The 24,347-nt window shown below is 42.5% G+C and overlaps 1 protein-coding gene across 2 annotated transcripts in view; it reads right to left on the bottom strand.

The window, feature by feature from the left end:
• The window catches only part of CFH (complement factor H), a 919,877-nt gene that overhangs the window by 793,338 nt on the left and 102,192 nt on the right, over positions 1 to 24,347 (bottom strand). For both annotated transcript variants that reach the window (XM_077276558.1, XM_077276556.1), the window contains exons 2-4: positions 9,386 to 9,571; positions 7,464 to 7,569; positions 981 to 1,057 (exon numbers count right to left, since the gene is read on the bottom strand). In XM_077276558.1, the coding sequence (XP_077132673.1) occupies positions 981 to 1,057; positions 7,464 to 7,569; positions 9,386 to 9,571 (369 nt within the window). The remainder of the gene's footprint in view (positions 1 to 980; positions 1,058 to 7,463; positions 7,570 to 9,385; positions 9,572 to 24,347) is intronic.

Here is a 24,347-nt window from a genome sequence, read left to right on the forward strand (position 1 = left end):
TATGAGATAGGAGCCCTATAGGGGGGCTGTACTTTATATGTGTTTGGGGGGGTGCCGTTTTGCAGTTCGCCTCAGGCAGCACTGTGGCTAGGTTCACCCCGTCTGTGTTTAAAATACCTGTGGAATATGTCAGCTCTTGAATTCCTGAAAAGCTGAAGAACAGCGATCCCTTAAAGGGAATCTGACAGTAATATTGTCCCTCCTAAGCTGTCTATATGGGCATGTGGGTCATGGGAAGCTGAATAACATGATATCTTGATATCTGCAATCTGATGTCTTATTCCATAGACATCCATGTTTTCCTATAATGTAAATGCACTGTTCCAAATTGTGGTCCAGACACTAATTTTCATGAGAATCTGCCTCTAGAGATTATTTTAAATGGGGAGATACCAGTTTGAGACAAATAACTAGCACAGAAGAGTAGAGCTCAACTTATATACACATTAACGGCTGCAGCTCTCACAGATTTGCTGTGTTTTAAAACTTGCAAAACTGGTTTCCTGTGAGATGGAAGCTAAATAACGGACAGGAGCCTGCAGCTGTCTCAGTTATAATCACACACAGCTCTGCAGTGAGATCAGGAGAGCAGAAAGCGGTCATTGCACATCTGACTGGTAACTTTTATGTAAAATAATCTCTGGAGGCAGATTCTCAAGCCATCAATGTTGGGCCCACAGCCATGAACTGCTCATTTACATATAAGACCAATGTAGATTTCTCTCGAATAAGATTGTATCACAGATATTGGGGTGTCATTTTATTCAGCTTCCTATGACCTGCATGCTAATACATACAGCTTAGGAGAATTGATCCTACTGACACATTCCCCTGAGACATGTTTTCTTTTCAACTACATCTTCAGAAAATTGCTGAACATTCTACACATCTATTTGACTTTTCATAATTGCTTGATTGGCTCTTTTATATAATATATTTTGCACTAATACATATCTGTTAAATATTGTCTCTAACTTTACCATCACAGTGAGGAAGGTAATTGCTCCAGCCAGTAGCTGTGCACTCTCGAGTTCTTTCTCTGCTCGCCAGGCGATACCTGAAAATCAGATTACTTAGAGTTATTTATACATTGAAATGTGGGATTGTTTGCAGTGGAAAAACATGGCAAAATTAACCATAACATATCAGCTTGAATATAATTTTGGATCTATCTAGGATGCTCGATTGAAGATAAAATGATCAATTTCCCCACAACAACACAATTAGCACTGGCAACATCACTTTTGGTTTACTTAATGTCCATTTATTGCAAAACATAAATGCTGCAACATTATATTACTAAATCTTACATATAACGTTAGAGCTATTGTGAAATGCTTAATACTAATATTATTTCTGTGCAGTGTTAATCCTATTGCAGACCCTGGATAAGTAAGAGAGTGGGTTGTTAAATTCACAGTTACAAGTGATGGTAACAGTATATGCAGTTCTATTTTGTAGAGTTAATTTATGGAAAATTCTTAAAAGGAATATGTAAGTTTAAACCCACCTAACCTGTATGAATGAGCATGTAGCCTTGTGAATTATTAACTCATTAGTACCTTCTATAATGCTAAGCTGTTGCCTGCATTTTGAGAAATCCCTGTTTCTAGAAGTATGCAAATAAAGTGTTAGTGCAGTGGGTGGCACTTAACAAAACTTTGCTTCCTTGGGTTACTAACATTCTTGGTGCCTCTCTTTCTCTGTTGATCAATTGCTAATGTGCATCTGACATCAGTCACCTTCCAGGAAATCATATGTCTGCACTGTTCTATGTTGTTGTAATCTCTCATCAGCCGATGCCTGTGATCAGCAGTAATCTTTTTACCGCCTGTTACAGCAGCTGGCTCATGCTATTGTCTAATGGCCTGGGAACTGCAGCTCTCTGGTGGTAATATTCTTACCGATGATCAGAGCCGCTGGTGTTTTTCATGCTGTCACACAGATAACAGCTTGGGAATCACCCATTGCTTTGGGTGCTGAGTTCGAACAGTAACACAGACTTCCTAGAGAAGTCTGTGTTTGGGATCCTTGCACGAACATTAGGTGTTCAGTACTGAACCCAAACTTTACTGTTCAGGTTCGCTCATTTTTAGTGTCTATGTGTTAATTTATGTGTTTGTATGTCCCATGTTTGGTTTAGGTTCATGAGACCTTTTTACATTTTTAAATGTCCTGAAAAAGGTTACAGGGGTATTCCCATTTCCAAGATCCTATCTCAATATGCAGTAGGTGTAATAATAATATTAGTAAATACCTCCAATTAGTTATATAACCATGGATTATTAAGGTTTAAGGATTAAGGTCCTGCAATGCCTGCACATGATGAAAGAGACAAAGCGAATCAGAAAAAGTGTACTACATTTGTAATTGGAGGTATTTGCTAATATTATCATCACACCTACTACATATTGGAATAGGATCTTTGGAGATGGGACTACCTCTTTAAGTTTTAATGGCCCTGATCCGAGATGGAATGGGCAAAGGGAGTACTATGTATTGAAATGCTCCGTATTGAGAGTCTCTCAGTGTTTCTTGGAAGGCTCTCAGTGTAGCTTGTAAAAGTTGATGCTGTATCTCCAAGTGTTTGAGCGGCACTCCAGGCAGCAGCACCACAAAAGGCTAATTGTTACTGACAGCAAATACTAATAGCAAATAGCAAACTGCTCCGTGATTTGTAACATCACCGTGGGTTCCCCTTCAACCCACATTCTTCAGGGATGACAAGCAATACTGTACCAAGTTTGAACATATTCTCAATAAATGTTCTGCCGATCTGATGATGCTTACCTTGTCTTACTTGCAACAGAATCTTGATTCAGTGAACTCTCAAATATGTGCAATCAAAAACCAAATAAGAAGCACCATGTGCCAGGAGGCATTTCAAGAACTCAAAACAAAAAATCAGGAAATTTTACGCACACACAGGTCAGACTCGGAGAAGAAGAAAAGGTCCAAATGACTGAGGGATACCGAAGATTACCTCCAGAACAGATTATATCAGTGGCGAGATTCTCAGCGTTTAACCAGACTGCGAAACTCTCTAAGCTCCTCTGGCTCGGCCGACAGCAGACCCAGCACCTCGAATATCCACACTTCCAATTTTTTAGGGAACAGCCGAGGGCGATCAAAAGGAAGATGAGGCAGGGGGGCCAATGCCGCCGGGGACTCGATAAGCCAAAGGTCGACCAGATAACAGGTACGCAACTCCCACTGGTAATCAACATCTCCTCAAAGAATTTGGACTCTGTACAATTGTCCTTACTACATAAAGGTTTATCCTTTTGCCCAGTTATCCTTTTGCCCAGTGTACAAATTTAACCCCTTTGAACCCAATATGGACTTACAGAGGTTTTTTCGTAACCTCCAAATCACGTATCCATTTTTCAACACAGACTCCCACAGTGGACCCACCAGTCCAGGGAACTTCTTCCCTCCTTGATCCTTTGTAGTCTGGGTCTTCGGACCCCCAGTTCATATATGCCTCCCAAGGACAGTCCACCAATAGAAACCTTTATCTCTCTGGTTGAAAGGGACATTGATATTTTCAATCGGGATGTTAACCTGGGGAAATTTCATTTTCAGACCAACCTAACACCCTTAAAAAATCATCCTTAGATCAACTAGCTTCGGATAAAACGCTTGTTATAAAACCAGCTGATAAGGGTGGTGCCACAATTAAAATGGATAGGACTGACTATTTGGAAGAAGTTTATAGTCAACTTAATAATACAGAGATTTATAGAGCCATACCATACAATCCGGTTAACAAAATAGCCCAAAAGATCAAAACTCTTGTGGACTTTCATGAGTGTGAGGGCACCATAGACAATAAACTTAGAAATTTCCTTATTAAAACCAATCCGATCACCCCTGTGTTTTAAATTTTGCCCAAAATACACAAGAGGTTGTTTAAACCACCTGGACGTCCAATAGTATCCCTAACCGATTCCATTTTAGCTCCTCCAGCGATAGTACTTGAGAAGATCCTCACACCTCTAGTTAAACTCACTAAATCCTTCATTTTGGACACAAATAAGTTTTTGGGACTCATTAAAGAACTGGGCCCTCTTTCCACCTCCTCAATACTAGCAACTTGGAATGTTAGTAGTCTGTATACTTCCATCACACATGATAATGGGATGCAAGCCACAGACAAACTCCTCAGTGAAGCTGGTACTGACATGAAAACATGACACTTTTGTGCTGACTTATTAGATCTGGTCCTCAAGGAAAATTACTTTATGTTTGAGGATACTTTCTATATTCAACAGCAGGGCACCGCGATGGGCTCGAATGTAGCACCTCTGTACGTTATCGCCTACATGTCATCTTTTGAAAATGATTTTGTGTACACCCATCCTCTATTTCAGGCCCGCTCGAGAGTTTGGCGTCGATACATAGACGATATCTTCTGCATTTGGGATGGTCCTTTGGAATCACTCTTACAATTTGACAAGCATCTTAATAGTGTTTGGCCTGAATTGCAATTTTTCCTACAACACAACATAGAGCGCTTTAACTTCCTGGACACTTTGGTCTGTAAGGACTACAATGGTGTATTATCTATTGATCCATTCATTAAATCCACTGACAGGAACAGCCTACTGCATTACAGCAGCTGTCACCCTCCCTCCATAAAGAACTCCATACCCAAGTCACAGTTTCAACAGGATAGTTTCAGATGACAATACTAAAAAAATGAGATTGTCTGAGATGCAAGATAAGTTCGCTAATAGGGGATATCCACATAGGATACTTGCAAAGGCCAGACAGGAGGGGGCTCCCACCAGGATAAACGATAGTGGTAAACGCATTCCATTTGTGAGTATGTTTCACCCCTTTTCTAATCTAATACAAACCACCATCAGACGTCACTGGAACTTACTCAACAAAAGCTATCCTGAGATCCCGGAATTCAAACTTCCCTTTCTGCCCTGCTTCCGCAGGGCAAGGAACTTAAAAGACAGATTAGTCAGGGCTGACATGGGCTCCAGAACCATTGTAGCCAAGCAGACGTTTCTACAGACCCAGAAAGAGGGTACCTTCCCTTGCCTTAACTGCCTACAATGTAACAATGTGCAAAAAGGCCCTCAGGTCTTCCATCCTCACTCAAGTCAAGGTATTCCAATAAGAGGCTACACATGTGAATCCTCATATGTAGTATACCTTATAAAGTGTCCTTGCCGTCTAGACTATGTGGGCAAAACAACTCAGCCAGTAAGGGATAGGATATTGCAGCATAAATCTACCATCCGCTGTAAAAAAACTCACTTGCCCCTACCATACCACTTCCACGCAAAAACCATAATATCTCATAGCTGAGGTTCTAGGTTCTGGAGCAAATAGATTCCAACAGGAGAGGCCAAAACAGAATAAAAACCCTCAAGAAAAACGAGGCATTCTGGATCTTTACACTTCAGACCCTTGAACCAAAAGGGCTCAATAGGGACTAAGATGTTTCAGCCTTTTTATAGATATGTCTTGTGTACTGTGATATAATATGTTTTTTTATATTGCATCATATGTGGTCTATGCACCTAATCTCTACTTCTCTATTTTAGAATCATTAACCTTTGTACTTCTCATATCACTGGGCACCGTTGACACTCATCATGGTACAGTATGATCTGTCTTTAAATAAGTACAGGCGCTTTTGCTATATGACAATATGGTTAGCTCACCCATACGGGTCCTCTCACATCCTAGATTAATCCAGGTGTGCCTTACTTACTTCCCCTTCTCGCAGTCTATTCCATCAGGCTTATATACATTTACACTGGCGGGTCACGGCTCAGCCACAGAACTCTTTCACTCATTTTTTTTTGCACAGCCAAGGTCACATGACCGCTGTGAAGTCATCACAGACCGGGATTTAAACCCAGAAGTACCACTGCATTACAGCATTCCTCCCTGCTGCACGGCGCACTCGCACACTTGGATAAAGGTAACACAGGGAGATGAGGCTGTGGCCGGACTCCCCTTTAGTCACTATATCTAACCGCTATACAATTTTGTTTCCAGCGCGGTTTTTTTTGCAATAGTTTTGCCTTTATCTCTTGCGCTGTCCTTGACTTTTGATGCCCAGCTTGTCTACAGGTATATGTCACTACTCTGCTTTTTTCTAAATACTGCCTTAGGCTACCTGTATTTTCCTATTAATTGCGCTTTCTCTCACATTTTTTTCTCATTGCGCTGTTCTCTTCCTGCCCTTTCTTACAGTACATACCTACTACAGCAGGTCCCTATAATTTGGACGCTCATGACCGCTTACAGAGCACCCCTTCACATCCAGGTACACCATCATTCAGTGACCCCCAGTTAAAAGTTTGCCTTATTTTTTTTCACCAGAGTACCTCTTACGGGCCTATGCTGGGAACTAGGACACTGATCTCATCTACACTATCTAGGTTAGCGCTGTTACCATAGGTCTTATGATGAGTCTCACGTTTGTTTTCCTCCTATACAGCATAATGGACACCTTTATGCACTGTTATTTATGCTAAATCATATTTTTTAGGTATTCACCTCACAGCCTTAGCACTCCGCTGTATAGACTCCCGCTTCTTCAAACACTCTGAAAATCTTGCTCGTATTATGTGAGAAATGGTGTATCCTTTATTGCACCTCCACATCACTAGTACACCCACAAGTGTACACTCTTATGTTAGTATCACAGTAACCGTTTTCCCTTAAAAACTAAGAATAGTGTGGATCGCACCTCCACTGGAATCACCCACAGCTCATGGAGCACCACTGGATAGCATTTCTCCTGTCATACCGTCACCCTCAGCTATTTGGAACAAGATCATCACCAATGTTGTATGACAATTTGTAACTGTGCTATTATGCATCATGTGACATTTCCTATGTTCTAAATTTTCTTTATTTTGTGTATACTTTTAGTTCATGCTAAAGAATGTTCTGATGAAGGTCCTGTGATGGACCGAAAATGTTCATAACCATTTTTGTCTGGATGCACAAATAAAAGGAAGCTCTTTTTTGTTCAAATACTGAATGCCAAGTTTATTATTATATTTTGACGGGTTGGATACCTGACTTGAGCACCAACAACACTTTTACTATAGAGTGCCATGTTAGTCTATACTATGTGACATCACCAAAGTATGGAAAGGTCCAAAAAGCAAAAGGAAGATGATGGTCCTACGCGTTTCGAAGGTATAGCCCTTATTCCTCAGGGATTGAACTTCCTCTTTGTTTGTTAAGAGTATGTAGAGATATGTTCTCTCAGACTGATTGTTAACCCCTATTATACCATTTTAGATCTACTGCATAAAGGCAAATCATTTTACTTCACTATTAAGTCCTACTGGTTTAAGACTATTTAATCAAAATATCCAGCTGCAGGGTTACATGCTCATATGAATGGTTTAGAGGAGTCCAACTTATTGACAGATTCCCTTTAAAACAAGTGGTAAGTGGTTAACATGGATTTAACTCACCCTTCATCACAAGTGTATTCAACAACAGCTCCAAAAATGAATGACTCCTCATTTGTCAACTCAAATGATCCAAATGGTATATCACCTGGATGCCCACATGATTTTTCTGTATATAAAATAAAATCATTTTAATTCACAATATGTATTATTGTAATCAAAATGTATCATGTTAAGATCTTTTATTGGTTGTTACATTTTATAGGTGTTCAAAGTTGCTACACAGTTCCCATTTACTAAAAATGGGGAAATTCAACTTTATACCAAACAGCGAGAAACATTTACTGGTAGGAATATGTTCACACAGATCTACTCCAAAATTGACATGAAAAATTATTCAAATACACTTAAATTCCTAAAAGGGACCACATGATACACCATCAGTTTACAGTGGCAAAAAGTGCTTTACTTTCTTTTATCAGGTGCAGTTACACTTTGATGTATAGCAATAGTATGTAGCTTTGGGATCTCACACTGTTACTCTGATTTTATTGTCTAGGATTCTGTATTAATTATTATTATAATATATGATTTGCCTCTCAGTTGAATACACATGTATTATACATTATTTTGAATTTTCATATATTATGCTTACACCTAACAAATAAGGCTTTGGTCACATTAGTGTCATGGCTTCCATTTAATGCAGAAGAAATAACTGCATGTGCTGGATCTGAACTTAAATACATAACTCTTAATACCAGCATATTTGTGAATGTCCATAAAAGCTCCCAGAAAAATCTGTTGTTTGGAGCAAATTTTCCAACTATCTTTGAGGTCTGTAAGAAGGTCACAGAAGATGGTTGATATGCTTTCTCTGACAAACTGACCATTGTAAAGAAATCCTGAACTTAACACTGCCATGTTTCTCCACTGATCATAGCTGATTGCTGGGGGTTCCAGCATGAGAGCACACTGTGAACAAATTATTGTCAAAGACCCTATTAAAATTAGAAATTCTCCAAAGAGGAGAATAAAAAAAAACTGTTTTGCATTTTTTGATTTTGATCCATTTAACTACATTTGCAACTATGTTTGTTTAAAATGTTATTCACTTTTTTTAAATGAAGCTTTGAATAGGTGATAAACTGCTATATATAAGATTGGACCCTTGAAATTGAATTTTTGTGTGGGTCTGTTACATTGTAAAAATTTGATATCTACTAAGTGAAATGAGTTTGGGATTTGAAAGGTTTTGCATCAGGATTGTTACATATTTTTCAGCTTGATAACACTTTCATATTATTTTGGCTCCAATTTGACAATTCTGCTATTTTTTTTAAGTCACTTTCCTTTTGTCTTGTATTAGTTGCCGTTTTTGGTGCCAAATTCATCAAAATGACAAATGGGATTTAGGAATATGTCAAAAAGTAAAAAACGGGCTTGCTTCCTGTCTTGAACTGTTATGGTGATTTTTGACTGTGTTGGACCCAAAAGTCGTAAAATTGCTCCAAAATGTTGGCATACTCAAAATTACAACAGAGCTTAGGATTGGAGTAAGGTCCTGCCAAATTTAGCAACTTTTAATAAAGTCGCAATTAATAAACTAAGCAAAAACATATGGAACTGGTAGGCACCACCACAAGGCAAAAAAAAAATAAAAAATGAAAGGGACGAACACATGTAAAATAGACTTAAAAAGGCAGAAATATAATAATGAATTGTGTGCAAACAAAATCAAGGCGTAAAACACACGGAACTAGACAAAAAACAGGTTCAAGGGCAATGATGAACCGCGGCAAAAATTTTTTCCATATTAAAATGTTTCACTAAAAGATGAAAAAAATATGTTTGACATTTTTTAGTACTATGCAATGAGATGAAAAATCTGTCACTGAAAATAAGGTTTAGATAAAAAGAATCTTGATAAAGACGTTATATATTTGTATACACTGTAAATTGTTATAGATACAGCAAATACTTACTTTTACATTCACCTTTTCTACCAAAATATTGCCATTCACCACTTATACATGCCTTCTTAATAGTTCCTTGACGAGTGTATCCAGGTCGGCACTGATAAACTGCTTGTGTTCCTCCAGGATAACTCTCATTTTCCCAGTCACCTACCAATTCTGCCTCCACCATTCTCTCTGGCCTCTTGCATGATCCTTAATGCAGATTAAAAAATGAAGTTAAATGATCATCATTACTAACCCACATACGGCTAAACTACATGCATAGGTGGACTAGAACATACTGAAAATGCATGAGTAAACTTACATCACACTGAAAATATGCAAAATAATAAATGATATACTATAAATTCAGCAATTTTATTTATAAATAGGCAAAAACTGAATAAGATAACTAATAGTGATGAGCGAACATGCTCGCCACTACTCGTTACTCGCCCAAGTATCACTATGCTCGGTGTACTCGGCGAGCAGCGAGCATTTCCTGGATTACTCAGCGGTTACTGGTGTCTCCACCCAGCATTTTTGGTGGACTTTAGAGACCCAATCACGGTGCAGGAATTGTCTGCCAGGCCATGAAACACCAAAGCCATCTTTGTTGTGGTCATGCAGTGATTGGCTGGGCCGTACAGCATCATAAGAGACCTGACGCCGCTCTGCTCAATGCATTCTGTTCTTGATTCAGCGAGAGTAGGGAGAGCTGGTGCCAACATAGGGTCAGAATCGTGGTTTTTAGAGTTAGTGTAGGTCTGCAACTCTTAAATCCACAACTCCTCAGAAACCAAAAGTACTTTTTAGGGCTAATTTGTGCATCCCGATATTGCAGCGCTAGGTAGGCAGGGCACAGCATATCCACATCAGTGCAAGGCCTGCTCCCACTGCACCCCTCTCAAAGCTCCGTAACTGTCTGCTGCTGCAGCTTCTTTACTATATACCTAGTTGGATTTTTTTTCAAAAATTCACCCCAAAAAAACAAAAATATGTAGTCTGTTCTGTCAGACTGAGGCCTGTTAAAAAATCATAGCTTGTCAGGCATACGTAGCATTGTTGTGTGTGCTAGCCTTGTGCCACTTTTCTTTTGTGTGTGTTTTAAATTTACCGAAAAAGGCCTCATATATCTGCGTGCTCCAACTTTGGGTATTGTAGGCCGGTAGACCCCTTTTTTGCTGTCTGATACTCTAATTCTATAAATCACTATTTAGCTTCCAAAATAACAAAAAAGGCCACATATTTGCCGGTGTGGTATTTCCGTGACAGACGTTTAGGGCTAGCGGAACGCACCAAATAATTATAACGATGGTATACGGTGCGTTTGCATTTAAAAAAAAAAAAAACGGCCACATTTTTGCCAGTGTGGTATTTCCCTGACAGCCCTCATATATTTGCGTGCTCCAAGTTTGGTCATTGTAGGCCAATTTACCACTTTTTTTGCTGTCTGTTGCTTTAATTCTGTACAGCACTATTTTGCATTTAAAAAATAAAAAGGCCACATATTTGCCTGTGTGGTATTTCCGTGACAGCCCTCATATATCTGCGTGCTCCAAGTACGGTCATTGTAGGCTGGTGCACTACTTTTTTTGCTATCTGATACTCAAATTCTATACAGCACTATTTAGCTTCCAAAATTATAAAAAGGCCACATATTTGCCAGTGTGGTATTTCCGTGACAGCCCTCTTTTATCTACATGCTCCAAGTTTGGTCATTGTATGCCGGTGTACCACTTTTTTACTGTCTGATACTCTAATTATATACAGCACTATTTAGCTTAAAAAAAAATAAAAAGTCCACATATTTGCCAGTGTGTTATCGCTGTCAGACGTCAGATGTATTTGTGGCCTACAAAATGTGGAAATTCAGGCCTACATTCAGCTGTATGTGATGTCTGTTACCCTAGTTTGGTACACTATTTTAGTTTACAAAAATTAACAAATACAGGTCACGTATCGAACAGTGTGGTATCTCGTTAAAAATAGTTCTCTTTCAAGTTGTTATGGCTGCTTCATGACTGTGTTAAATGCTCCAACTCCAACTACCACCATCATCATCTTCTGCCTAGAGGCAGTCACTGCGCACATAGAAAGTCTGAGGAGCAGAGTGTGAACGCTTTTGCAGTGTTGTACTCTGTCTCTGTATTAAGAAGGCATGTGCTCCCGACAATAAAAGTGGTACTGCCAGAAAGCAAGGAGCCATGTTCACAGCGACCGCCAGAGAGTGAGGCACTGTGCGCTCCATGACCGTGAGTACAGAGCACGTTCGCAGTAGAGAGACACAGTTCATGCTCCGTGTTCAGCTTTGCAAAATAATAATGAAAGGGCACAGAGGAATGACAGAGGATGTTGGTGCGGTCAGCAAGGTACTCCCTCAGCATTTTCCAAAACAAAGCACTCCTTGTGAGAGTCCCCCACGCCTCAGGGCCAGGGCGATAGGAGGGTGCGAGAAAACTCGTACTTTGTCAGTGTTCCACTGCCTTTGCTTTTGCTGGATTGGAGTTGTGTCTCTCTCACCTGTACTGCTTGCTTTGCCAATGAACTGTGACCTCTTCTGCCAGCTTTTTCAGATGGGAATTTTTTAAATAATTCAGCAAGAAGGGCCCTATGGTCCTCCAACATTGTACTACAGCTGTCTGCCTCTGGAATAAGAGAAATAAAGTTCTCCTTGTAGCGTGGGTCTGAAATTGTCACCAATCAGTATTCCCTGTCACCCAAAATTTTGAGAATGCGAGGGTGATGGGAAAGACAGCAGAACATAAACTCAGCCATGCGTGTAAGACTGCTAACAGTCGATACTTCTGTGTCATCACCAAGAGGACAACTGACCATGCTCTCCTCCTCCTCCTTGTCCTCCAGCCTCCACAACTTTCGACAAACCTCAGTAATATCACTGTAAATACATCCTTGTAAATACATTTCCCTGTAGTTTTTATCTCCTCCACCTCATTGTAGATTGTGAGTTGTCACGAGCAGGAAGGTTTTTGGGGGGTTTTATTATTGTTCTCGTTGTTACTTAGTGTAGATTGTAAGCTGTCACGGCCAGGGTTGTTTTTTTTTTTCTGTTTAATTACTGTATTATTGTTATCATTGTTACTTAGGACTGTTGTGTTTCAAACTGTAAATATGTTGACGCTATATAAATATCTATATCTATAAATATTTATATTAGAACACAGAGAAGCAGGATGGAGATGTTATTTATGGCGTCATTGCCGCTCACCATCTTGGTGAATTCCTCTAAGTTTTGGAGAATGCTGCATATGTCTGACATCCATGTCCACTCCTGAGATCTTATGTGTGAAGTCAGAACTGAATACCAACGGCCTTGTTGATGTTGGAAGTCAACAACTGTCCTCTTCTGCTCACAAATCCTTTCCAAAATATGCAGTGTAGAGTTCCAATGCATGGGGAGGACATCACACACCAGTCAGTGACCCAAAAGCTTTCTAAAATTGGTACGCAGAGCCTCGTACTTTTCCTAGCAGATATGGCACCTCTGTGTCGCTTTTCAGGAAACGTTGAACAATGAGTTTAAGCACATGGGCCAGGCATGGCATGTGTGTGAGCTCACCTCGACACAGAGCAGCCACCAGGTTCCAGCCATTGTCACACACGACCATGCCTGGCTGTAGGTTTAGTGGTGTCAGCCACAGATCTGCCTGCTCTTTCAGAGCTGTCCACAACTCTACATCATTGTGCGGTTTGTCACCTAATCATATTAGCTTCAGAACAGCCTGTTGCCGCTTGCCTGAGGCAGTGCTGCAGTGCTTCCAGCTTGTGACTGATGTGTTACCTTCAGAGATGGAGGCCGAAGAGAATGCATGAATGAAAGGAGGAGGAGGTGCAGGAGCTGTAGACTGTGGGGGCAACCCAGATTGACGTAGGGCCAGCAATACTCGGTGTTAGGTGGACGTGCACCAGCCGAAAGTTGGACTGTGTCCCGGCTTCCACTATGTTAACCCAGTGTGCCGTTAGTGAGATGTACCGTCCCTGACCACAAGCACTTGTCCACGTGTCTGTGGTTAGGTGGACTTTCCCAATAACAACATTTTGGAGGGCACGGGTAATGCTGTGGGACATGTGCCTGTGTAACGCCAGGATGGCACACCGGTACAAATAGTCCCGCATGTTCGGGGCCTTGGGGTGATCCTCGACTCTGCCCTCTCTTTCAAGATACATATGCAAGCCCTTGCCTCCTCCTGCCCACTGCAACTCAAAAACATTTCCAGGATCTGTATATTCCAAGAAACTGCAAAAATGTTTGTGCATGCCCTCATGATCTCCTGCCTACACTATTGCAACATTCTACTCTCTGGCCTCCCCTCTAGCACTCTTGCATCACTCCAATCTATCCTAAAGTCTGATGCCCAAGTAATCCAACTGTCCCTCTGTTATTCCCCCGCGTCTCCTCTCTGCCAGGCCCTTCAGTGCCTTCCGATTGCCCAGTGGCTACAGTTCAAAACCCTAACTATGAAAGACAAAGCCTTCCACAACCTGTCTCCATACATCAGCAACATGGTCTCCCAATGTCCAACTGAGTCATGGCTTCCTCTACTCTAACCCAGTGTGCAGTCAGTGAGATGTACCATCCATGCCCACATACACTTGTCCAAGTGTCCGTGTTTAGGTGCACTTTCCCTGTAACAGCATTGTAGAGGGCCCGGGTAATGTTGTGGGACATGTGCTTGCTTGTGTAATGTCATGACGGCAGACAGGTAAAAAATGTGGCAGCTGTGTAATGAGTACCTTGTGATGGTCACAGGCATCAGGGTGCAGAAAGCTTACATCTCCCACGGGCCTAAAATGCAACATTTTGAGCGCAAGCAGACGAGAAATGTGTGAATTTAGTACTGTGGCATTGGCTGCTTATTTCTGCTTGCGTTCCAAAGACTGGGGTATGCACAACTGAACGCTGAGCTGGGATAAGGACGTTGACGTGCTTGTTGATGGTGCTAGTTGAGTTTGTGTGCAACTGCAGATGCAGGGCATGAGGCATCTTTGCATGCACCATGGACAGGGGATTGGCTTGCACACACAACATGGGAAGAAGCAGTGGTATCACCTGCATACACTGTTCATGGAGCTTTGTGTTCAATCAACAAAATCGGGTTCTTTGCTGCCATGTGCCTGATCATGCTTGTGGTGGTTAGGATGGGAGTTTTGCTACCCCTGCTGATGCGGGCATGGCCGTTGGTGCAAATGGCCTTTTGGGGGTTATCGGCAGAGTCTTTAATAAACAACCAAGGTGTTACGGGGACATTCAGTGTCTCCCTCTCCCACACCACCTCGTCATCTCGACCACAGTATTTCGGTGTTCCCCAAGGCTCAGTTCTAGGACCCCTACTCTTCTCCATGTACACCTTCACCCTGGGACAGCTGATATAATGGCACGGTTTGCAATGTCATCAGTATGCCGATGACATGCAGATCTACATATCTGTACTTGACATTACCTCCTCACTGACCAAAATCACACGTCTTGCCGCTATTTTATCCTTCTTTTATGCTCCCTTTCAAAAAGTGGACATGGACAAAACAGAATACATAATCTTTTAACTAGGGTTGAGCGAAACGGGTCGACCATTTTCAGAAGTCGCCGACTTTTGGCAAAGTCGGGTTTCATGAAACCCGACCCGACCCCTGTGTGGGGTCGGCCATGAGGTCGGCGATCTTCTGTATCTGGTATCGGAATTCCGATACCGAGTTCCGATATGTTTGCGATATCGGAACTCGGTATCGGAATCCACATTTAAGTGTAAAATAAAGAATTAAAATAAAAAATATTGATATACTCACCTCTCCGACGCAGCCTGGTAGTAACCGGCATCTTCCGGTCCTAAGAATGGCGCTTGAAAGACCTTTCGAATGCTTCACGGCTTGTGATTGGTTGCGGCGGCCCACGTGACCGCTGAGCGACCAATCACAACAAGCCGTGACGTAATTCTCAGGTCCTAAATTCCTCATTCTAGGAATTTAGGCCATGAGAATTACGTCACGGCTTGTGATTGGTCGCTGAGCGGTCACGTGGGCCGCCGCGACCAATCACAAAGCCGTGACGTCATTTAAGGCCCTTCACGCGCTAATTCTTAAGAAGGAAGGCTGCCGGAAAGAAGCCGAGGGTGAGTATATTCCTATTAGGTATATACTCACCCTCGGAAGCACCCTGCTTCTTTCCGGCAGCCTTCCTTCTTAAGAATTAGCGTGTGAAGGGCCTTAAATGACGTCACGGCTTTGTGATTGGTCGCGGCGGCCCACGTGACCGCTCAGCGACCAATCACAAGCCGTGACGTAATTCTCATGGCCTAAATTCCTAGAATGAGGAATTTAGGACCTGAGAATTATGTCACGGCTTGTTGTGATTGGTCGCTCAGCGGTCACGTGGGCCGCCGCGACCAATCACAAGCTGGGAAGCATTCAAAAGGTCTTTCAAGCGCCATTCTTAGGACCGGAAGATGCCAGTTACTACCAGGGCGCATCAGAGGGTGAGTATATCAATATTTTTTATTTTAATTCTTTATTTTACACTTAAATATGGATCCCAGGGCCTGAAGGAGAGTTTCCTCTCCTTCAGACCCTGGGAACCATAGTATCCCATTGCACTGCATTGGGTTTCGCGTTTCGGCCGACCCCGACTTTTTTATAGGATCGGCCGATTTCACTCGACCCGACTTTTGAGAAAGTCGTGTTTCGTGAAACCCGACCCGATCCTATAAAAATAAAAGTCGCTCAACCCTACTTTTAACCATTCCACCCTAAATAGACATGAGAGCTGTGTATGCATCATTCGGTACCACTTTAGTAAGAGGGAAAGTTTGCACAAGAGATAATGATTTTCCAGACATTCACAGCCTTTTTTGCACATTTTTTGCAGCTGTGATCTTCATCTTCTTGGTGTTGATGTGGTAAATTTCAAAGTCATCATCAATACCATCATCGTCCATATCTTGTAAAGAGGAAATCTGGTGTTTTCCAGGGTCGTGGTTATCTACGTTTAGTGGCATTCCTTTAACAGTGTTCGTTACCCTAGAACAAATAATTTTCGACTGTGACATTTGTATATTATTGGTAATATGTATGGGTGTAGATGAAAAAGCTTGTGCCACAGGTGTGTTTATAGTTACGGATGGTGAACTCCTCTTTTTTTAAATCAAATAATTTTTATTAAAGCATATGACACGCAGTAATACAGTCTTGTAGATCAACTTGGCACACACGTGATAGGATGTAAATGTGATTTTAATTTAAAAGAGTACATACACAATGACATTTCGGTCATAGACCTTCTTCAATGTACCTCTCTTTTTTAGAGATGGCTGGTGAACGTATTTTATGGGCGGATTACCCCTTGGGAAAATCCGTAGTCGTAGGTTCAGACTTAGTGCTGGTATCGCACTGGTGAGCTCCTGTTCCGGACGCGGTGTCCACCGCTTGTCCTGAGTGTGGTCCACTCAGTTAACGCTGCTATTAACCCTGTGTGACCAACGTTTACTATTCATGCTGCCTATGCAGCATGAATAGTAAAAAGATCTAATGTTAAAAATAATAAAAAAAATAAAAAATAGTTACATACTCACCCTCCGTTGGCCCCCGGATCGAAGCGGTTACCGATGCTCCCGGATCGAAGCGGTTACCGAATCTCCTCGCGACACCCCGGTGACCGCTCCATGCATTGTGGTCTCGCGAGATGATGACGTGCGGTCTCGCGAGACTGCTACGCCATCATCTCGCGAGACCGCAATGCACTCTTCAGACTGGAGCGCGCGAGGAGCATCGGTAACCCCTTCGACCCGGGAGCATCGGTAACCGCTTCGATCCGGGGGCCAATGGAGGGTGAGTATGTAACTATTTTTTATTTTAATTCTTTTTTATAACAGGGATATGGTGCATACTATGTGACTGGCCAATATACTACGTGACTGGGCAGTATGCTACATGATTGGGCAGTATACTACGTGTCTGTGCTGTATACTACGTGGCTCTGTGCTGTATACTATGTGACTGGGCAATATACTATGTGGCTGGGCAATGTCCAGATATTTAGACTCATGTACCACCCTTAAGGGAACCCCAGGATCTAGTGTCAGAGGAGCCGCCACATCCATGGACAACAACACAGACTTATCCAAATTAATAGATAATCCGGAAAGAGACCCAAATTTTTAATGCTGTTCATAACAGACTCCAAAGACTCCTGCACATCTTTCAAGAACAGTAACATGTCGTCCGCGTACAGGGCAATCTTTTCTTCATAGTTTCCGTATCTAAATCCTTTTATGTCCCTATCCCTCCATATTGCCTTCGCCAAGAGCTCAACAGCAATTGCAAACAAGAGAGGAGACAAGGGGCACCCCTGCCTATATAAAGGGAAATCCCCCGACAAGAGCCCATTTACCTGTATCCTGGCTCTTGGAGAGGCATATAACAATTGCCCTCAACTTCTAAATCCCCCGCCAAAACCGAGAGCCTTCATAACCGCCCACAAATCCCGCCATTCCACACTATCAAAAGCCTTAGCAGCATCTAAAGACACCACAACCCTCTGACCCATATTGTCCAACGTTACCTGCATATTGAGAAACAATTGTCTAAGATTACATGCTGTAGAACTATTGGGCATAAAACCGGACTGGTCCTGGTGTATTAGTGTCGTTGTCACCTTATTAGCACAATTAGCCAACATTTTGGCCAACATTTTGATATTTATGGTTAATCATGAGATTAGGTGATAAGAAGCCGGATCCGTTGGATCCTTACCCTGTTTTGGCAACACTGCAATTTTTGCCTCACGCATGGACCGCGACAACTCCCCCTCCACCAAACCAGCAGCATACACCTCCAGCAAAGCGGGAAGCAATACCCATTTATATTTTATATACACATCCCCTGGGATACCATCCACCCCTGGGGCTTTATCAGTAGGCATAGAGGCCAGTGTGGCGTCAAGCTCCTCCAAATTAAACGGCTCTTCAAGAAGTCCCTGATGAACCGTAGAAAGTCTAGGAAGCTGAACCTCTGCCAGAAAACCATCCACCTCCTCCATCGTTGGTTGTACACTCTATTTAAAAAGATCAGAATAATATTCCATCATCACCTCCAAAATTGCCCCGCAACCAGTATGCTCCGACCCATCCTTTCCCTTCAAAGCAACTATATGTGTGGAGCCTCTCTGTGCCGCCACTATTCTAGAAAGGAGATGACCCTCCTTGTGCCCCTCCTCGTGCACTCCTCTTAGTTTTTCACAAGCATCCATCAGTTTGTTTTGTTTTCCTCCAACACTGATCTGCTTTCTATAATTCAGCATCTCACGAACATGTTGCACTTTGTGCTTTAGACAGACACGTGCGTCTTTGGTTTGGCAACATATTTTTGACAAGCATTTTTTAGGCGGAGTCAAAGATGTGCATCTGTTACACTGACCTTCTGACGGGCATGAAACACATTCTGGTAATTGGTGGTGGCTAAACGACTAATCATTGTAGGCTGTATCCTGGATCTCATACCTCCCATAGCCGCCGCTGTTATTAATCATGTACGTTCCCATTCCTGTTATCACCATGCCCCTTTTCCTGATCACTTTTTCCAACGATTCGTCTGCCATTTTTTTACCAAAAACCTGCACCTTCCCAGCAGCAACTGTGTAGGAAACCACTTTACAGTTTTGCAAGGTATTTACGATGCACGTAAAAAAAATTTTGGGAAAGGGTGTCTAGGATCCACATGAAAATTTTTTAAAATATTAACCACCTATAAGCAAATGCTTGTCAGGCCAGGCACTCCATTACAAGTCTAAGAGACCTGTGTCCAATGTGTCCTTTAACTGACACTCTATGACCAGGGTGAACGTGCTCTGTACAGTGAATTTTGGGCACGGGAAAAGTGATGGCACTATTTTTATTTGTAAAAAAGGACCCCACATTGGGGAATTGGGCATGACCTTACATTGGGCCTACTTCTTCATTCTGTCTCCTGCAATGTGTCCTTTAACTGCCAATCGATGACCAGGGTGAACGTGCTTTGTACTGTTATAGGCCGGTGAAGCTTGGGCAAGGGGCCTGCGATGGCACTAGTATATTTTTAAAATAGGTACCCCACATTGGTGAAACCACATCCTTGTTGGCAAAGACTTCATAACATTTGTGTACCTTAAAGAGCTCACTTAAAAAGCTCCTTTTTGTGTTGCCTAGTTGCTCACATTGGACACAATACACTTACAGTGTGCTGATACCTGCATAATTGGGGATGCCCATGCAGTGTAGGTAATCTCCCAGAGGTTCTCTGTCTTGGTGTTGCTTCTCTGATATTCCAGACGGATGATGTTTAAAAGCCTCTTGGTGATGATCTATGTATACTGTATGTAATTATTCTTCATATATACGTAATCACTATATTTATTTAATCCTTATATGTACTTATTAACCTGTGTATGTTAACATATACAAAAGTGTACACACTCACACTATTCAATAATGCTATTCCTTGAATTTTGTAGTTTGCAATAAAATTGCGTTGTATTGCAAGTATTAGCCTTTTTAAAGCTGTATCTGAAACTTAGTGTTAAAAACATGGTAAATAAAATTGCTAAATTCTCCTGTAAAAAAATTGTGCAAAGAGGGAACCATCATACCATTAAAAAATATGAGTAGATTTTCATGAGCCCATCCAGTATGTGGGTTCCAAGGCTTAATGGATTGCATATGACTGACTATGCAGCATGGCTGGCCTTGCTGCCAATGTGTACAACAAAGGAGTACGGAGTACAAAATGGATATTGTGAATTGGATTTTCACGGGCCCATCCAGTATGTGGGTTCCAAGGCCCAATGGGGTGCATTATTGCCGCCTGATGCACCAGTAAAAATAGGCTCTGTGACTTTAAGCGCCCCTCCTTCATAAATGAAACAAGATGGGCCTGTTTATGTGTCACACACCACATGGCCAGCTAGGGTTGTTAAATGTTACAATGACATTTCCCAGTGAATGCATTTGTAGTGGTTGAAAGCAATGTAAAAGTTGACAAACGCTTCAAAAACGCTGCGTCTGAACTAAGCCTAAGTGGAGGAGGAAATTTTCTGTCTGGGGTTAAATATTGGGCCTTACAGGCAAGTCATTAACTTGCAAAGGATGTACCTTGACATATTTCCAAGCAAAACATGTTTTGGTTTCTTTTTCATGTGTTTTTTTTGAGGCACCGGGAAAAATGGCATGAATCTCAGAAAAAAACTATTAAAGCTGTGAACTAGGAGTCAGGAATGCTTCCAGGGGCGATCCCCATGATGTCCCTGTGTAATTTGAGCAGTGTTTCCATCATTTTCAGATGTTTTTAGACCTTAAAAGGACCCCCGGGGATCGCGGTAAAAATACTCGGGTATCCCATAGACTTACATTGGGCTCGTTGTTCTGGCCGAGTACCCGAGTATTCCAATCTGCTCTGCTCAACCCAAGCAACGAGCACCTGAGCATTTTAGTGCTTGCTCATCACTAGTAACTAAAGATGGACAAACGCGCTAACAACTGCACTCCAACAGTTGCCAAATGCTTAAATGTAAAAATGAGGTCACATGAACTAGAGATGAAAGGATAGATTCACAGAGTTCGAGTCAAATTTCCTGAAATTCTAATACTTTGAAATTCGATTTGTATCATCAAAGTATGTAAAAACTGCCCAGCATTATTTCATACACGGTTGAGTACTAAGTGAGGAGTGCCTACTAGGGTTGAGCGAAACGGATCGTTCATTTTCATAAGTCGCCGACTTTTGGCTAAGTCAGCGTCTCATGAAACCCGATCCGATCCCTGTGTGGGGTCGGCCATGCGGTACGCGACTTTCGCGCCAAAGTCGCGTTTCAATGATGCTAAAAGCGCCATTTCTCAGCCAATGAAGGTGGACGCAGAGTGTGGGCAGCGTGATGACATAGATCTCAGTCCCCACCATCTTAGAGAAGGGCATTGCAGTGATTGGCTTGCTTTCTGCCGCGTCACAGGGGCTATAAAGGGGCGTTCCCGCCGATCGCCATCTTACTGCTGCTGATCTGAGCATAGGGAGAGGTTGCTGCCGCTTCTTCAGAAGCAGGGATAGTGATAGGCAGGGTACATAAAGCCACAAACCGCTTGTGCTGTAGCGATTTCCACTGTCCAACACCACCTTTTGTTTGCAGGGACAGTGGAAGCTACATTTTTTTTCCTCAGCGCTGTCGCTCATTGGGCTGCCCTAGAAGGCTCCCTGACCCTGATAGCTGCGTTGCTGTGCCTGTGTGTGTACGCCGCTGTGCAAACCAACTGCTTTTTTCAAAGCACAAATCCTGTTTTTCCTTCCTTTCTGCACAGCTATCTTGTGTGTTTGTCCACACTTTTGTGTGCAGAAGTCCTTTTTATAGCTGCCTGCCATACTTTTCTGAGATAACTGCAGGGAGATAAATATTGGCAAGTCTGCCTCCGTGCTATTGGTGTGTGTGGCATCTGTCTCTCATTGTGTGCCACCGAAAACCAGTGTGTGATACGTGGCCATTTTTTTTTTTTTTATAAATTCTCCCTTTTCAAAAAAAAAAAAAATAGTGGGAGATAAATATATTGGCAAGTCTGCCTCCATGCCATTGGTGTGTGTGGCATCTGTCTCTCATTGTGTGCCACCGAAAACCAGTGTGTGATACTTGGCCATTTTTTTTTTTTTATAAATTCTCCCTTTTCAAAAAAAAAAAAAAATAGTGGGAGATAAATATTTTGGCAAGTCTGCCTCCGTGCTATTGGTTTGTGTGGCATCTGTCTCTCATTGTGTGCCACCGAAAACAAGTGTGTGATACTTGGCCATTTTTTTTTTATACATTCTCCCTTTAAAAAAAAAAAAAAATAGTGGGAGATAAATATATTGGCAAGTCTGCCTCCGTGCCATTGGTGTGTTTAGCATCTGTCTCTCATTGTGTGCCACCGAAAACCAGTGTGTGATACTTGGCCATTTTTTATTTTTTTATAAATTCTCCCTTTAAAAAAAAAAATAATAATTAGTGGGAGATAAATATTTTGGCAAGTCTGCCTCCGTGCCATTGGTGTGTGTGGCATCTGTCTCTCATTGTGAGGGCCACCGAAAACCACTGTGTAATACTTGGCCATTTTTTGGGGGGGGGTAAATTCTCCCTTTTCAAAAAAAAATAATAGTGGGAGATTAAGATTGGCATTTCTGCTTGAGTGCTGGTCCTGTGTGTGCCATCTGTCTCAAATTATTGGGGCACAGAAAACCTAGTGTGTAACATTGTGCCTGATTTTCCTTTCAGTGTCAGGCACATATAAAGGTATATATAAATCCTACAGAAGTTTGAGTTCACCTTATAAGTTGTTTTACAGTAACAAATAGCGTTACTTTGGTTACGTTTTGCAAACAATGAGGAAGTCTAGTGGAAGAGGTCGTGGCCGTGGGTGGTCATTGTCAGCTGGTAATGATGGTAGTGGTGGTGGAGCATCAGGTGGTCGTGGTAAAAGCAGTACAGCACCTAAGTCTCGAGTTGTTGAGCCAAAAACGTCGTCTGCCTACACAAGGCCTCGAACGCTACCTTTTCTGGGAGTAGGAAAACCACTTTTGAAGCCGGAGCAGGAGGAACAAGTATTGGCTTTCATTGCTGACTCTGCCTCTAGCTCTTTCGCCTCCTCCTCGGAAAGTGCCAAATGTCAGAGCAGTGCATCATCAGTGGATGCTCCCGGTCAGGAACAAGTCGCTTCCTTGTGTCCTTCACCCAGAACAACAGTGAAGGATGCGTCAGTCGACACAACTTGTTACTCCATGGAGCTCTTTACACATACCGTTCCTGGGTTAGACAGTGAAACAGTTAACAGGCCATGCCCATTAGAAGTTGAATCGGACATGGAGTGCACAGATGCACAGCCACAGCCAGATTACTATGCTGTTCCTTTGACTCAGACCAGAACATTGCCCTCGCAGTGTACTGAGCCAGAATCAAACCCAGCGGAGACTATGGTGCCCCGTCACAAACGCTATACCACCGGCTTACACGGTGACACAGAAGAAGTTGCACACGACATAGAAGAGGAGGTCATAGATGACCCAGTTGTTGACCCCGATTGGCAGCCATTGGGGGAACAGGGTGCAGGCGGCAGTAGTTCTGAAGTGGAGGAGGAGGAGCCGCAGCAGGCATCAACATCACAACAGGTTCCATCTACCGGGCCCGTATCTGGCCACAAACGCGTGGCAAAACCAAAACCAGTTGGAGGACAGCGTGGCCATCCGGTTAAAGAAGCTCAGTCTGCAATGCATGAAAAGGTATCCGATAGTAGAAAGAGTGCAGTCTGGCATTTTTTTAAACAACATCCAAATGATCAGCGCAAAGTCATCTGTCAAAAATGTTCAACTATCTTAAGCAGAGGTCAGAATCTAATAAGTCTAAATACAAGTTGCATGCATAGACATTTATCCACCATGCATTTGCAAGCCTGGACTAACTACCAAATGTCCCTAAAGGTTGCAGCACCCTCGGCCAATGAAGCTATTCAGCAACGCTACATCCCTTCCCTCACTGTAAACCCACCATTTCCCGCACCACCTGCAGAATCTATGCAGCTTTCGTCGCCAGGCCAAAGCAGTCAGGGAATCACCAGGTTTGCAGTAGGAAACACTGCATGTAGGGCACCGGCAAGAATACATCTCCAACCCTCTCTCACTCACCGATGTCCACCGGCACCACCGCTAGTTCCACGATCTCCAGCTCTCCAGTCCAGCTCACCCTACATGAGACTCTTGTTAGGAAAAGGAAGTACTCATCCTCGCATCCGCGTACACAGGGTTTGAACGCCCACATTGCTAGACTAATCTCATTAGAGATGATGCCCTACCGGTTAGTTGAAAGCGAAGCTTTCAACGCGCTGATGGACTACGCTGTACCACGCTACGAGCTACCCAGTCGGCACTTCTTTTCTAGAAAAGCCATCCCAGCCCTCCAACAGCATGTTAAAGACCGCATCGTCCATGCACTCAGGCA

This window comes from Ranitomeya variabilis, chromosome 8 (assembly GCF_051348905.1).
Source record: "Ranitomeya variabilis isolate aRanVar5 chromosome 8, aRanVar5.hap1, whole genome shotgun sequence".
NCBI lineage: Eukaryota > Metazoa > Chordata > Amphibia > Anura > Dendrobatidae > Ranitomeya > Ranitomeya variabilis.